Below are 16,671 nucleotides of genomic sequence, written 5' to 3' on the forward strand. Positions count from 1 at the left end.
ATATATATATATATATATATATATATATATATATATATATATATATATATATATATATGGCATGCTTCGTTCACAACTGGCAGATTCCGGTGGTAGCGGGTATCAGTGGAGTGGCGCTGCTACCACTGACTATACTCGAGAGGTTGGAATGATTGAATTCGAAGCGTTACATTAGTCCAGTTCTACCTGAAGCATTTCGTGGGGAGGTAACCCATCGGTCTGTTTTTATATTATTTTACAGCCTAGCTGCCGATTGCTCAAGTGAGGATAACCTGCGCACGAAGGATGCCTGGGAGTGGCCGCCGCTGTTCCTCCTGACAACACTAGCGTCCCACAGCAGCAGCCATGCGCCGCAACACGCGGCGTATGCTGAAGCTGGCGCTGACGGCGCTGGCGTTGGTGCTGTGTACCACGCTGCTGTTCCGCAGTCTAGCGGGCAGCGGGAACCAGGTGCTGGACTATGTGCCTCGTGGTGCTTCCTTCCTGCCCAGGGCTCCGCGGGAACCCAACGCTGCCGCAGAGGTCAGAGCTTTTCCCAGCCTCGGGCATTGCCTTTTTTTAGCGTGTGATGGAGGGTTATGTCTTCTGCCTCATCCGTGGAGCTGCTCGCAGGAACTTCTATATGATCAGCAAGCATTGGAAAGACATGTAACTTTGGAAATATTGTAACCAATGTGACATGGTGAATGTTTTAGTGCACTGGATCTAACAATGTTCGTGCCCTATTCCCTGCGTTCTCGTGATATAGCTTTGCGATCACTATATTAAAATCTGATAGAACTAAACAATTTCGGATAGGTTCCACGCAGATGACGGGCGCGGTAGCTGATTGCCTACTATACTAAAGAAATAGCACCGCTCATGCACTTGACATTGTTCAACGGTGAAGTTACCAGCCGGCTGGCTGATTGCGTTAATCTGGAGTGTTCGCCCATTGATGCGGACTTATGTGCATTCGCGTTTAAGGAGAAAATGCCGTGGGCTTTTAAAGGGACACTAAAGGCAAATATTTTGTCGTAGCATGATTGTTGAAGTAGCGGTCCATAAACGTCGTAAGGATATACTTTTGTGCCGAGGAAATGCTAATTTTGAAATAAGATCACGTTTTAGCCCACTTCGAATTACCCGCTTCATGTGGAACCTTTCACGTCACTGTTGCCGTGCACAACGTTGACCGGCTTTACTGCGCGGCCGTCGACACTTGTAGCAGCAGAACGAAAGTAGCGGGAGCCACAGCAGCAACAACGGCCATGGAACAATTTCGTGCCGTCGCCTCAAAGATGACAAGCGTGCTTGGTTCAAATGGGCCCCGCTAGATGGCAAGACCTGTCCAGTTTAACCAGGCGAAAGGTGAACGTTTGAAACACTCGCGCCATTCCCCATGGTAACATCCGGCGGCTCTTTTTTCCATTAATCAAACGGGAACGAACAAGCAGCATTTTATTACGCCTCTTACTGCACGGAAGGTTCTTTATTTAGTGGTGCTAGTTAAATTACTAGTGATTAATTGTAGGTGGTAAGTCTGACGTCACCGGGATCGTTTTGGGAATGCCCCGCTCGTGGTATACATGTGTTCTCGCGCATTTGCACTAATTTCTCGGTAAGTTGGGTGCTGTTGTTGATAGTGTCGGTTTAGACGTCGTCACACATTGAGCTTTCACTCTGGCTTGAATTGTTATTTGACTTTAGTGTCCCTTTAATGCTGCAATCGGCTATAGCTGTTCTTGCAGGAAACTGGGCTCTTAACAGCTCCGTGTAACGCTGCGGAGGCCTATGTGGCTCGTCATCCAATGAGCGCCGAGAGAGGGCTGCGTGCTATTGACATTAAGGTGGAATGACGCGTGTTGCGCTAGGTGCTATTACTCCGCGACTGTATAGTTTCAGTTCGGTAGGCGTCTGCGGCCACTGACAGAGTTTCGCTTCTAATCCCCAATTATGATTGGCTGACGGGACTTGAAGCTTCCGTTGCGTGCCACAGGGTCGAGTTACGTTTTGTCAAAATTCATTTCAATATCCGTTCTTGTCTCCCTCTTATTCGACCGGGCGCATCTCTGCCGTTGTTGTCATACCAATGCATTTGTCACTCCATGGCGTGTCGCCGCGATTTGCGCACTTTTTGACGTTCGGTTGAGCGGCCGGTGTGACAATTTTTTCTTTCTTTTTTTGTTTTGTTCTCTCGAGTTTTTTTTTTTTTTTTGTACTGGCGCTTTCATGTCGGACAGAACGCGAAGAATAAACAAAGTCAACGCCGCATAGCTGCCGTTAACCACGCGAGCGCAAATGTGGGACGGATGTGTATTTTCTCGGCTGTTTAGCACCGCCACTTCTCGTGGCTAATGCCCTGTTAAATCTGCAGCACTTTCGGTTATATGGTACCGTCTGTTGAACTCGCACTCTGTCACTCAGGACCGGAAAGAGTCAGTGCTTCATGGCGTGCTGGTGCAACACCATAGTTGGTGATATTGCCACCAAAACTGGAAGAAAAAAAAAAAACTTTTGCTTGCAGATCTATCAGAAGGTAATGAAACAAATGGGGTTAGTCCTCGCACTGAACGAAACCACGAGGTTGTCCTTTACGAATGACTTGGGTTTCGTAACAAGTGACTGTGCGTGTATATATTAGTTGGTGCTGTCTCATTGGAGAGTAATTGTGGGGGCACAAGCCGGTGAAGCTGCTTTTGTTGCGTCGAGAAACGCGGTCTAGAACGGGCGAACGACGCACACAGGACATTTTATGACTCAGCACGGAGGCAACGTCGAATAATAGAAAGCAAGATTGTGCGGTGCAGTCTGTACACTGCGTTATCGCGAGGCAATGAGAACGTGTGCTCGCCTTGGCTATCGGCTAGTATTTTTTTTTTTTGCCTTTCGCTTTGTCAATTGGCCTCACGAAAAACGGAGGAAAAAGGGTTTGGGTAAATCCATAAGGGCTTTATGTTATAGGTGCGCTTCTCAAAGATACGGGGAGGCGATCATTCTGTTTCTCCAGTCGAGCCTGTGTATATAGCCCGGACGACCCAAGTCGTAAACTCTTGTGCTTAGAAGCCACCGCCGTGGGTTTCGGCGTGCACTGTCGCGCACGCCGAAACGATGGGGCCGCTTAATTCTTTGTTGCTGTAATATGTGGACTGCAGATTTATGCGCGTGTATTTCTCATTGTCCAAGAAAGTTGCAGCTATGCTTCGATGACTGCGTGATTCTCTTTCGTGTTACGACGGAATACCATGAAAGTGCAGCTATATATATATTTATATATAAAATATGAATGAACATTTGGGAAGAAATGCAGTTATATGGATTGGATATGCGTATATCAACCCCAAAGAGATGTTCTAGGTGTAAGATTGGTCGAGGTATGGTCGAAAAACCATGACCTTTGACTGACGCTGGACTTAGTTATTCGCAGCTACCTCTTGTAACAGTAGCGGCCGCAGTGTATAGGTATTATTCTGAGCATTTCATAAGTTTATCCTCACTCTCTGGCATATTTGAAATCCGTGGCCTCGCCCGTACTATCGGTTGACATTTTTAGCCCCACCAGGAGCGATGTGTCCAGGAAGTTTGTGCATGTGCGTCTTTGGCGTCTGGGTAGTTGTGGAGGTCTGTAATATAAGTATGACTACGACACGACAGACACTCTCCGCGGCCGTGGCGTTCTGCTTATGATTACGGTGTCGCCTGTTCGACTTTGATTAAGTGATTGATATGTGCGCTTCAACGTCCCAAAACGACCATATGATCATAAGAGACGCTGTAGTGGAGGGCCCCGGAAATTTCGCCCACCTGTGTTTTTTTCAACGTGCACCCAAATCTGAGCACATGGGCCTACAACATTTCCGCCTCCATCGGAAATGCTGCCGCCGCGCAGGTTCGAATTTCGTTGACGTGGTGGACTGAATGCGATGAGCTCGCAAATTGAAACCTCCCGTGTACTGGGCCTATGGTGCAAGGCGGAGAACAAAAACGATCGAAGTTGAACTGGTGTGCCCCGTAGCATTGTCGTCGCTCTTTTCTTGTTTCTATCAAACTCGCATGTTGGTTCTCGATAAACACCGCCAACTGATTTAGAGTTTGGACAGAATGTTGTTCGAACATAGGCACGCGTCGTTGTTTGCTCAAAAAACAGAGAAGAAAAAAAGTGAAGGGTGGACGCTTACTCAGGTTTCTGTCGTCTGATTGCAAGAAAAATCCAGTGCTGTGCAAATACTTTTTCTCTGCAGCGTCTTGGCTAGCCGCTTAAGTGCAATGCCTATATCAAACGAAAACAAAGTACAATTTATACTTGACCGCAATTGATGCATATTCTGAAAAAAAAAAAAGTGCTGTGTTACTAAAGAAATCTTTTCAAGTGGCGGGGTAAAAAGCTCGAGGAAAGGCTGCGGGAAAGCCGTATCAAGTTTGACCATATATACGTTAAAAAATACCGCGCGACACCAACTATTCAGAATGACGCGTTACTTTCCATAGCTTTCCTCGCATCGTAGCTTGTCCTTACGAGCAAAAAAAAGTTTCCAGTGCATGACGTTTCTCCGAGTATGAACAGCATCAAAGAAGCCGCGTAAGTGCCGTGTCCAGAGTATATCGTGTATAGACGGCGGCGGCGGCGGTGGCGGCATCCTTTGACGCTGCATTTCGAACTAAAAACGTACACTCTGGCGCTTTTCCTGACAAGGGCCCTAATGATTTCTTATGTGCTGTTGTGACTAGGAAGATATATTTTCGAGAGACGTTGTTGTCGTTCTTGAGTGTCTTTGGTCAGTCGGAATGCACTTTCCTGGTAACCTTCTTCATGCATCGCGCTATTGGGTAATTGGAAATGCATCAAAACACTGGCTTGATTGCTGAGTGATTTTGCAGCTATTCGGGAAAGAGTGATTTGTTTCGATTTTTTTTGTCGTCATATGACGGCTCGCCGTCTTATTTTATGCGTTAAGCTTTAGTACACTGGTATTGCGGCTGTACATAAGTCCATTAATGCAATTTTAAAGGATGGCTTTGAATTGTGTCGCTTGAATAACTTGCAGCTGCGTCCGCTTTCGTGTAGCCTAAAGCTCGCTTTACAGAGGTACACGGTAATACATCGGCCCAATGTAGACAGCTTCATTGAAGTATATTGTTGGGGACTTGTATACTGCCCGTATTTACATGTAACTACGCCGTAATGGATGGGTCCTAAATTGTAATGAGTAACTGATGTTCTTTAACGTTAATGAGTGATTGATTGAGATTGAGGGAAATGATGTGAGGAAGGGAATAAGTTAGGCCACAAGTCGCACTGTTCCGAATATTTTCATTTGAGTATTGCTGCCCTAGTGGTGCTTTTCGAATTGAGATAGTGCAATAACTTTCAAGTGAACGTTGGAAGACGTCTTTTAGGAATATATACGATAACTCTCACTACCCGTAGTCGCCAAAATTTTTTTTCTACAGCTCAGTTACGTCACTCATTACAAAAGCTCGTACAAAAGCTCGCTGTTCTGTAAAAGAACAGCGAGTCATGCAACGTTTCCTAAAAAAATCATTGCCGTACGTACTTTTGGATGTACCAGATAAGAAAAGAAAAACACAATAAGCGCCGAATGCCCGTGGCCAGGCGGAGTTATGACAACCGTTCGCGATCACCAGATCTGTTCGCTAACAATCAGCAAAACCAACACCAATTGGCAACGTTGTGTTATATACGGCAGTGGTCGTGCCGTCAGCCGACGCGGCAGCTTGCCAGCTGTTGCTCTTGTGCTTCCCTGAGCTCACACCTATACGTCGAGGGAAGTTTGTGCTGGCTATGCTGTGCAACAGCTGGTCGGCGCTATACTATACGGCTTGGCTGAGTGACCGAGGGAAACGTGGATGACGACGTTGGTGACATTTCCACGTCGCGCCGGCCGCATATTGCTACTCTATGCTGCTTTTCGCACTGCGTCGCCTCGCTGCGTCAACGCTCCAGCTGGCCGGCCAGCCATCGCGACGTGGCGTCCGAGTGGGCTCTCATTACCACGAGTGGGCGTTGGGGCCTTTTTTCATTTTTATTTTCCCGGACCGCGTTGCCGTTGATTTCGGACTCGCGGCCTCCCTTCTTTCTACGTGTATAACGCGTCGAGGACCATTGCGATGACAGATGCGCGGATTGCGAGGGCGACTCGGTCGGTGATGGGGGGAAGTGGCGCGAGCATTCCTTTTAATGGTGCAGACATCGAGTGTGAAGGACATCGACTGTGCCTTTTAGACGTCGTGAGAGGGGACGACGCCGACACCTTGTCATAACCGGGTCTTCGATCGGTTTTAGTGATCCTTGCAAGACTGTGGCGCAATTCACGGAACACTCCGAATGGCTTATTGGCTGTGGAAGGCGAGGAGACGATTTACAAAGCGACCCGTAATATACACTAGGATGCGTCCTCGCTGGACACACGTCAACTCTAGCTTCTGCCGTCGCGATATTTTGAGAACACGCTGTGAAAAGTTTCTTGATTGACAGGTTAAATTTACAACATTATAATAATTAAATCGCTACATTTACGAGTCGGCTTTCGTAAGCACTCCACCACCTTCAAATGTTTTCACCCCTCGATGTCAAGAACTTTTCTTGTTTATTTCACTGAATTTTTTTATTTGTCTGCAAGTTTTTTTATTTCAAAATCTGGCGATCCTCTCTTGCGTTAGCGTTAGTGTTGACATCGCTCCGACGTCGACCTTGATTTATAGTCGTTGGCTCTATTGTCGTGGTGACGTTGACCTTCGCGGTTATTTGACGGGTACACTGCCAGTCAGGTAGTGAATGAGTTAGTAGCGCCGAATGAGACAGACAGTGAAGCCAAGGAAAAGTGCAGCCCAGGAAAAAGATCGAAATGCGCTTTTTGTATTTTTTCGCTTCGTGAAACTTCGCCATCTCAGTATAGAAGAGGAAGTGAATGCTCAGGGAGCCTTCAGTGAAAATGTCCATACGCATTAGCTAACGTTAATTGCATGATGGCGAACGTTTTACTTTGAACTGTCCTAAACTTTGTCTTCGTTTCATCCCATTCCAGTAATGGAGTTGTGTAACCATTTCATTTACTATTTCATCCTTATACCATGTTGTTCTGCTGAGAAGTCTATGGCTTCTGTGCTACGTTATAATTTGTGATTGCGTTTTCTAGCCGTGGATTTCCCTTTTCCAAATTCTTTTCGGCTCTCCAATTATTGGTTTGTGCGCGGTCAAGTCCTTGACTCTGTTATCGACCGCTGCACGCGAATGAGAGATCAGCGCAGAAGAGCTGACAACGAGGATGAATTGATACAAAACAGGCTCTAATGTTACAGATGTGCGCTTTAGTATCTATAGATGCTTGGCAGAATGTGGCATATATAGTCTTGCTTCTTTACTCTCTTCGTGTAACGAAGCGGCGAGCTTACACTTGCGCACTGTAATGCTAACATGTCCAGGCCATGGCAAAAAAAAAAAAAGAAAAGTCAGCCATTGACTGTGACGTAACATCTAACGGCCGCTGACTCCAGCCGAGAGTGATGGGGTCTGTGAGGTTGGATCGTTTGTTGTCTTGATCGGTTTTGTCTGCTCCACCGCAAGCTGTAATACACTTGGCTAGCGCTACCTCCGGAAAAGGAAAAAAAAAATAACCGAAGCAGAAACGAAAGTTCCGCGAAAACGTGCGGCCTTGGCAACAGGTCTTTGTGTGTGCGCGCATCGTGCGCTGCATAACACAGCAGAGAGGCCGGCCTCGTGGGTATTGCGGCACCGCGATTGCGGAAGTTGCCTTCGCACTGTCCAAAAGAATAAACGCAGAGAAAAGGAAAATTTAATGGGGGAGACGGCGGGAAAGGTTAGTGAAGTTCACTTCACGAATGGCTTCCGCGCCGCTTTTCTCCTGCCTTTTCGAGTATGCTGCCTTCTTGTTGGCCGTGCGCGCCTAAGAAGTGGGACACTGCGAATGCTGCGCGCGTGGTCCGTCTCTGTCTACGGTCAGGACGGGTTGGACCGGTCGCTTCCTAGCGGCACCTACTGGACTCCTCGCTGGCGGCGATGCTTCCGACGTCTCTTTTGCCCGATTTATTATTCTTTTTTCCCCCGCCGTGTATGTGTGTAGACTCCCGCGCTATGCCTACTTTTGCGTCGTCCTTTGCAGATTGCAGGTTGTAGCGTTTCGTCTTGCGTGTTCCATCCGGCCGGTGCTGGCCCGGAGGCTGTATCGTTCTGCTGATAGCCACGAGGTGGCAGATGCGATTCTAGATCACATTGACCGCGTTCCGTTGAGTACAGAATGCGAAAGTAGGAGCGTGAACATTGGATTGGATTTCACAAAAATTGTTTGTACGTAACATATCAGGAGCTCCTCATTCGCAATAACATTTCGAGTAGCTTAGGAGCTGCACTGAGGAATAAATAAATAAATAAATAAATAAATAAATAAATAAATAAATCGATCGTTCGGTTGGTTTGTCTGCGAATAAATGATTAAAAGAGTAAACAAACCAATCAATCGATTGCGCAGTTCGTACATTTATTTATTCATTTATTCACAAAGCCTCCCACAGACTTCAGAAGGAGCATTGTGGGAGGGCGGGGGGGGGGGGGAATATTATGCAAATTTTATGTCCCGCATAAGTGGAAACATTGTTATAACAAGCAAACACTGTAAAATAACGTTATACAATTTTTAGCGACAGCAAACGTCACGTGCAACGAATGAGCAGTACGCGAAAATACTGATTTGTAAGGGTAGATAACTATTACAAATTATAAAATACGAAAAATCGGTGGTTACTTCTTGATACAGTGCTGCTTCTTCAAAAAACACCGGGTACACCATGAGGTGTACGATATTACATACTAATTAATCTACAACCAAATTGTAACCATTGCTAACGTCAGCAATGCATCAACACTTTTTTTATTATATTTCTACACGTTCTCCAGGTCGGGAGCGCTGGCATTTGGGCTTTAGCTCATCCTGCACTCGTCTTGTGGATTCGCGAATCGAATAAAAGCTGCGGTATAATGTTTTTAGGCAACGCTCGAGAAAAGCGTTCAGACAAAAGAAAAGGGGGTGCTCAACGAGCCACGTGGCTGCATCTCGTGGTGGACAGGGGAAACGGCTCCGTGTTTGCCTTGGAAAGGAGACTCGGCCGCATAACAGGGTCCACCGAGGAGGGATCGATAACACCGGATTCAGGGTTGAAGCTTGCTTTCCATTTTGTCGAGGAATCGTTGCTCGCAAGGCCGACGTACTTTGCTTTTAAAATGCGGGCCAACCGAGCGAGCTTGTGATCTGACGTGGCTCGCACTTTCCGGTGTTGCGGCGAGAAGGAATCGAGGGTTCCACACATATCGCAAGCCTGTCTATAGCGTGTATACGTGATGCGTTGGCAGATGAGTTCCGACGTGTCCTTGGGCGTGCTTTCTTTGGACGGAAACGCTTTCGTTCTAAATTTTCCCGCAAGAATTATTGGCGCTGCTACTGCATGTGTCCCCTACTAATATATAAGGTCACAGTATCGTGATTGGTGGCTGATCTGAAGGTCGCGTGTTTAATCCCGGCCGCAGTATCTCATTCGGATAGAGGCGGAATGCTAGAGAGATAACGTTTTATTAAAAAAAAATATTCGTAAACTAAGCACGTGGGAGGAAACCCTAATCCGGGTTTCCGCGACTGTTCAGGACAACAATATTGGGGGGGGGGGGGGGGTTGCGTGCCAAAATCACGGCATGATTATGGCACGTAAAAGCCCCGGCACGTAAAAGCCCCTGATAGTGTTGTCGTAAAGAATCGCTCTAAGTATACGCCATAGGCATGTTCTTCACACTTGGATAGGCTTCAGCACGATTTAGATTAAGATCGAGGAGAGACACAGAACACAGACGAGCTCGTGTGCCTTCTTGATTGATTTGTGGGGTTTAACGTCCCAAAACCACCATATGATTATGAGAGACGCCGTAGTGGAGGGCTCCGGAAATTTCGACCACCTGGGGTTCTTTAGCGTGCACCCAAATCTGAGCACACGGGCCTACAACATTTCCGCCTCCATCGGAAATGCAGCCGCCGCAGCCGGGATATGAATTCGCGACGTGCGGGCCAGCAGCCGAGTATCGTGTGCCTTCTTGGTCTTCGTCTAAATTACGCTCAAGCCTATCCGAGCATGCACCGACTTGACCAAGCCAAAGTGCTGTGTTCTTCACGTCGAGACTGTCATCACCTGGGGTATGCCAGTGGATCAATTGTGCGAACATGATAGCACTGAGATTGTTGACACTGATATATCTCTGCTTCGGGATTGATACAGGCACCGTATATGCCGTTAGCAGTTTTTCAATGTGCGGCAAAAAAGATAAAGAAATTTGGGTAGGATTTAGCGTCAAGCTTGCAAGTGATGCGTTTGCATTACCTTGCATCAATTAAACAATGACCCGCGAATACTTTGATAGGCAATAGGGATCGTATTATGCGAATGAATACGGTAAGCCTCACGCGAACTCATCCACTTTATCCCACAATGGGGCACTCTTAACGCATTGAAAGGACAGCTTCCATCAGTCAATGGGAAGCAAGAACGAGGGATTCCTATTGTTTATCACGCCAATAATTTTTCTTACACGTTCATTGAAGAGCGCATCACTTAACGGCTGCCATCGAGCAGCGGGGGAAATTTTTGTTTTCCAGATACCCGACTCACTTTATTGCTGTCTGGTGGATGAATCGACCAGCCCATGAGGCGACACCCAAGCACGTGGCGCTATAGTGGGAAAGGAGGGTGCACTGCTCCCGTCATGTGACAACTGCGCGGCTACGCGTTCATCCGGAAGCAGTATATACCGTTGCATCGTGACACGCTCCTGCGCTTTGTTTCCGAGAGAAAGTGACGGCACGGTCGACGTATAAGAGAGAAGCGAGGCCGGAAACCGCAGGGAAACGTGACCGCTGTATTCTTCTCTCGTCTGCGGTCGTAAAATGGCTAGGGCTTTGGCTTCGTCGACTGCACGGCTTGGTGGGGCCATTAGCCTTTAGCGGTGGCGGTATGGTGGAGGGAGCTATACTCTTTTGTTTTGGAAGGCTGGTAAGATGCTTTTTTTTTTGGGGGGGGGGGGAGGAGAACGTATACGGGGGGGTTAAGGTATAGGGGACATCGTTCTTCGGCTTTATGGTGGTTATCTAAAGTGCTTCAGGCTGAGCTGTAAAGAGCCGGCAGTCGTGAATGGTATGCGAAGTCGCATCTAAACGCGTACCACGAGGCCAACGCACGGCCACAGTTCTGATTCGCCAGCATGTTGGAGCCGAAGAGGTTTGCGATGCGCTCGCTTATCTCTGTACTGACTTGGTGAGCCCGCTGGGAGAAATTTCGGAACTTCTCGGCAGCTGCTCTTCACGCTTGGCTTGTTTTCATGTACTCAAGTCAGGAGCAATTTGTTTAGTACTTGATTTTATGTAGCGCGAAATTATGCACGATGAAGTCTGCACCCTTCTTATGCAGACTGCATCTGAAGGTTGCTGGTTTGGTTCCTGCCGGTAAGGAATCGTCTTTTCGTCCACATTACTACCCTTGCATTTATATCACAGTTGTTATAATACATTCAAAACAATACAGTTGTCGTCCCCTGTATCTTACTTAGCTCCATTATCAACGTATGTAACTGCGCGGTAGTAAACACGGACGACAAGAAGATACAAGGACAAGCGCAGACTATCAACTGAAGGTTTATTTTTCACAAACCACATATATATGACTGAAACAGAAACAGAAAACACGAAAATCTACAAAAAATGATGACTTAGCACTTAACAATCGACAAAACGTGAACGTTTGACAAAAGCAGATTCAAGGACCATGTGCGCCACTTGCCAGATACCGTAGCTCTTTATCTAAAAGAGCTAACGACGGTTTGCTGACGCAGTGTTCTGGTTCCCGTGCCATTTTTTCCGCTTCGACAATCATACGGGTATGATCGTCTTTGTGCCTGAACATTACGACCGTGCTTTCGAACTGCGCAAGGCAGCCACACCTACTGACGTGCTGAGCTAAAAAACCCTCATTGCCAGTGCGCACATTGCGTGCGTGCTCGCGCAGGCGCTCATTTAGGCATCTCCCAGTCTGCCCGATGTAACACGCACCACAAGATAGCGGAATTCTATAAACTACATTCATGTCACATCTGACAAACTGGGTTTTATGCCTGACAGTGCAAGCTTGTTTGGGCCTATTGTTTACACATGTCATTTTGGCTAGCTGAGAGAGCTTGTAAGGTGCCGAAAAAACGACCTTTACGCCCATGCGCTGTCCGAGCTTTTTTATCTTGTGAGATAGCTGGTGCTTGTAAGGGATTACTGCGACTTTGTCACGTTTGCTTTTGTCTCTGTCATTAGTGCTCTCTCTGCTTCTGGGCTTTTTCTTCTTTTTTATTGTTTCTGCCACAGAAATGAGAAGCGAATCCGGGTAGCCAGCTTCTTTCAGACGCTCAACTTGATTTTGGAAGCTTGTTTCCATCATATGGAAACATGATCTGTCCAGGGCATTAGTGAAGCAGGAGTTCACTATGCCTCTCTTAACCAATTTGCTATGCGCTGATTTAAAAGGCAAAAGCGGTTTCATAGCGCGAGGCTCATACATCCAGCATGCGTGATTCACGCTGAACAAAAGTCTCATGTCTAGGAAGCGAATCGAGTTTTTCACTGGGAGTTCATGGGTCAGTACGAGTGGACTCAAGCAGTCACTAAAAACTTCAATGACATCAGATGACAACCCCATTACTCTAGCAGATTCACACTTAAAAACCACCAGGTAGTCGTCGACGAACCTGAATATCCTCACAACTTCCTGGCAACACAGCCGCTCTTTCAAGTTCCTGTCGAACTTCGCAAGCAACAAATCACTCAGAATCGGTGCAATCGAAGATCCTATTGACACGCCATTATTTTGATAAACATCACCGTTCCATTCTACATAGGTAGAGGTCAGATAGGTAGCTAGCAGGTCAAGAAAACTGCTAACACTGACACCAGCTGCATTCTGGAACGTTACGTGGCCCATTAGATCAACACATTCTTCTATGCATGAATACAAAGCGTCACGAGGGAGAGAATAATATAAATCTTTGATATCTATGGAAAAAGCACTTAAAGTGTAGTTAGAATACTCTTTGAAGAATTCAGTGACCACCCTTGAATTCCTGACTAGAAAGGGATCATTAATCTCTAAAAGTTTCAACTTTTTCTGCAAAAACATCCCTAAGGCGTTTTGCCAAGAACCCTTCTCTGTAACAATGACACGAAATGGCACGTCGACTTTTCGGCACCTTACAAGCTCTCTCAGCTAGCCAAAATGACATGTGTAAACAATAGGCCCAAACAAGCTTGCACTGTCAGGCATAAAACCCAGTTTGTCAGATGTGACATGAATGTAGTTTATAGAATTCCGCTATCTTGTGGTGCGTGTTACATCGGGCAGACTGGGAGATGCCTAAATGAGCGCCTGCGCGAGCACGCACGCAATGTGCGCACTGGCAATGAGGGTTTTTTAGCTCAGCACGTCAGTAGGTGTGGCTGCCTTGCGCAGTTCGAAAGCACGGTCGTAATGTTCAGGCACAAAGACGATCATACCCGTATGATTGTCGAAGCGGAAAAAATGGCACGGGAACCAGAACACTGCGTCAGCAAACCGTCGTTAGCTCTTTTAGATAAAGAGCTACGGTATCTGGCAAGTGGCGCACATGGTCCTTGAATCTGCTTTTGTCAAACGTTCACGTTTTGTCGATTGTTAAGTGCTAAGTCATCATTTTTTGTAGATTTTCGTGTTTTCTGTTTCTGTTTCAGTCATATATATGTGGTTTGTGAAAAATAAACCTTCAGTTGATAGTCTGCGCTTGTCCTTGTATCTTCTTGTCGTCCGTGTTTACTACCGCGCAGTTACATACGTCGATCATGAATCACCAACTCGCCCAATCGTCCACCTCCATTATCAGCTAGTCTTCATCATAGACAAATAAGCTTCTAATGGTGACATCGAACCTATGTGTTGCAGCATAGCAGGCCTATGCTCTTAACGTTTACGTCACCGTGAAGGAAGATAAGGCACGCAGGTATGAGCGCAGGAGAAGAGAACCAGAGAGGATAAACGCCGGTGTCATTGTCTGTTTTCGTTTTCTCGTGTCAGTGTGTTCACCCCCCCCCCCCCGCCCCCTCCAATTTTTTTCAACGATGAACCCCTACAGCCAAGAGTCATTTAGTTATTTCGTTTTAGTACATAGAGAGCACGAGGACAGAGGAAATGGGGAGAGAACAGGCTGACAACTGCCATCTATAGGGGCACAGACACAGTCGTTTAGGTCACGATAGCAAGCCTTTCTTGTCTCCAGACAAAGTCACTTCCTGCAATGTCTTGGCGCGTGGGCCACGTACCACTTTATAGCACACTCGTTTCGTGACATCTGTCTCATTGGGATTCTGACTGCGCTGTGTTCCGGATCAGTCGACATTTCGAAACTGAATCGCCTTGAGTCGGTCTGCAGTTTTCGTAAGGCGTCTTCGAAATGTAACGTATACCCCCCCCGCCCTCCCCCCCCCCCCAAAAAAAAAGAGGTCAGTTTCACGCTGTGAAAACCATCGTGCAGCGAAGCTGAAAACGTAGCTAGTGTTTTGCGATTTCCTAGCGAGTTCACGTAATATAAATCTCCCGCTAGGAGCGTCGTCATCGCTATTTTGCATATTCATCTAAATCATTGTAATCATCATCATCATCACCATCATTTCGTTTTATTCCTTTCTTTATTCGCTCCCTCTTCTGGTCACTTTGCGTGAGTGATGACTACTACTACTACTACTACTACTACTACTACTACTACTACTACTACTACTACTACTACTACTACTACTACTACTACTACTACGATGACAACAACTACTACTACTACTACTACCACTATGATGACGACGACGACGACGGCACATGGCATAGCTGACAGCTTCGCAGGAAAGAGACCATCTTTCCTATTGCGCGAATTTCGAATTTGTCTTTATCCAGACCTGCGTCTGCATGTACTTCAGGAATTTTGGCTGCATACAACACTGCCTAGCTTTCAGGAGTGGAGCACGTGGACTATAGTTGAGCGGGTGCTTGGTGTCGTCGTGAGATATCGCACACACGCACATACACCGTCGACGCGTGGGAAAGCTAAGTTCGTGCGGCATAAAGAAATGGAACGGGCGAACGAGTCACGGCGCCCTGGGAGTGTTCCGGCTTCCACTCTAATGACTCTCTATAATTAACGTGATGCGAAAAAAAAAAGGGGGGGGGGGAATTCCGCCGTGTGAGCCCACTGCAGGCGGTGGTCGGAGAGCTGCGCCGCCGCAGTGACCGAGGCTGTGCATTGTCTCACACTTATCCGTGCGTCTGGCAGCGCTTCTTGTTGGCATGGGAACAAGAGCTGTGCTTCTCCTATCGCATTACAACTGGATCGCGCTTACTATGCGGTGTATTTATTTATTTATTTGAATAATTTCCATGTCCGAAGGCTTTACAGAAAGGAGTGGGGGTTATACAACAAAAAGTAAGCGAAATGTTACAATTGCTGCAAAATGGAGAGTTTGAAGTTTGCAGGGGCGATGAGGGATGTACCTTGGTCCAGCGGCGTAGCCAGAAATTTATATTTTTTTTTATAGGGAGGGGAGGTCTTCAACCATACGTTATGTTAGCGCGCGTGTTTGTATGTGTGTTCACATATATACGCAAGTAAAATTTTAAAGAAATTCAGGGAGAAAAAATTGAAGCCCCCCCCCCCCCCCCTCTCACCCCGCCTGGATACGCTACTGCTTTTCTCGCATCTGTAGTTCCATCACGTGTCGGCTTCTGAGATTATACGTGCGTTTTGCGAAGGAGCGCGCGAGCACTGGCGTTTTGAAGGAAACGCGAGCATTCACCGCTGAAGTCCGGGTTCTTCAGTTGCAGGCCGCATTGTCTTAGCTCTGCTCGGCATTAGGCAAATGAGTGCAGCTGCCGCTGTTGTGACGCAGTTGCGTGGGAACGCGAACACGGAGCCCTCTGTATGCTGTGGGCAGTTGCAGGGTGCCGGTGGGGTTTTATATACGTCTGTGCATATATGTGCTTGCGTTTTTTGTTTTTTTTTGCGTTCGTGGCTTTATTTCGGGCTGCATGTCGTCCGCGGTCCAATGCAGAATGCTTATAGATAATTCCCCGCCTAAGGCTGGGGAGCGAGCGCGCTGCATGCTTTGCATGTGGAGGCGCAGGAATCCGCTTAATCGCTCCAGAAAACTCGGTGTAAGGAGCGTTGGTTAGGATAGAACCGAGTGTCTACGCTGGATTAGGGGACGCTGCGCATGAAGGCGCATTCCAGGGCGTGTACTATCGGTTGCCTCTGTGTAGAAGACAGTAGTGCCGAGGAGGAAATAACTTTATTAAGAACAAAAAAAAAATAGGGCAAGGTGAGGAAGAATCGTCTCCTTCTCCTATAGGTGGTAGCCATGAGTCCTCGCGCTCTGGCGGCATCCTCGGCTTGCCGAAGGACTTGCACTTCTGGGTCTGTGCCTAACAGCGTGGTCTCCCACTGCTCTCCATTACTGTATATTTTCATTTTGCCCTGTCACCGAGAGGCAGCCCACCAGAATATGATTGAGGTCCGTCCTTTGATTACAGAGCTTATAAAATCAGGGCGTTTGGGTCGAGTGTTCGGAT

At 47.1% G+C, this 16,671-nt stretch overlaps 1 protein-coding gene across 3 annotated transcripts in view; it reads left to right on the forward strand.

Annotated features, from left to right (window-relative positions):
- Positions 1-16,671, forward strand: part of Pgant6 (Polypeptide N-Acetylgalactosaminyltransferase 6) — a 126,833-nt gene that overhangs the window by 26,528 nt on the left and 83,634 nt on the right. For 2 of the 3 annotated variants that reach the window (XM_037421348.2, XM_075877829.1), the window contains exon 2: positions 242-522. The exons of the other annotated variant lie outside the window; for it this stretch is intronic. In XM_037421348.2, the coding sequence (XP_037277245.2) occupies positions 346-522 (177 nt within the window). In that variant the 5' untranslated portion in view covers positions 242-345. The remainder of the gene's footprint in view (positions 1-241; positions 523-16,671) is intronic. 3 annotated transcript variants of the gene reach the window in all.

The sequence above is a fragment of the Rhipicephalus microplus genome, chromosome 2 (assembly GCF_043290135.1).
Source record: "Rhipicephalus microplus isolate Deutch F79 chromosome 2, USDA_Rmic, whole genome shotgun sequence".
Classification (NCBI taxonomy): Eukaryota; Metazoa; Arthropoda; class Arachnida; order Ixodida; family Ixodidae; genus Rhipicephalus; species Rhipicephalus microplus.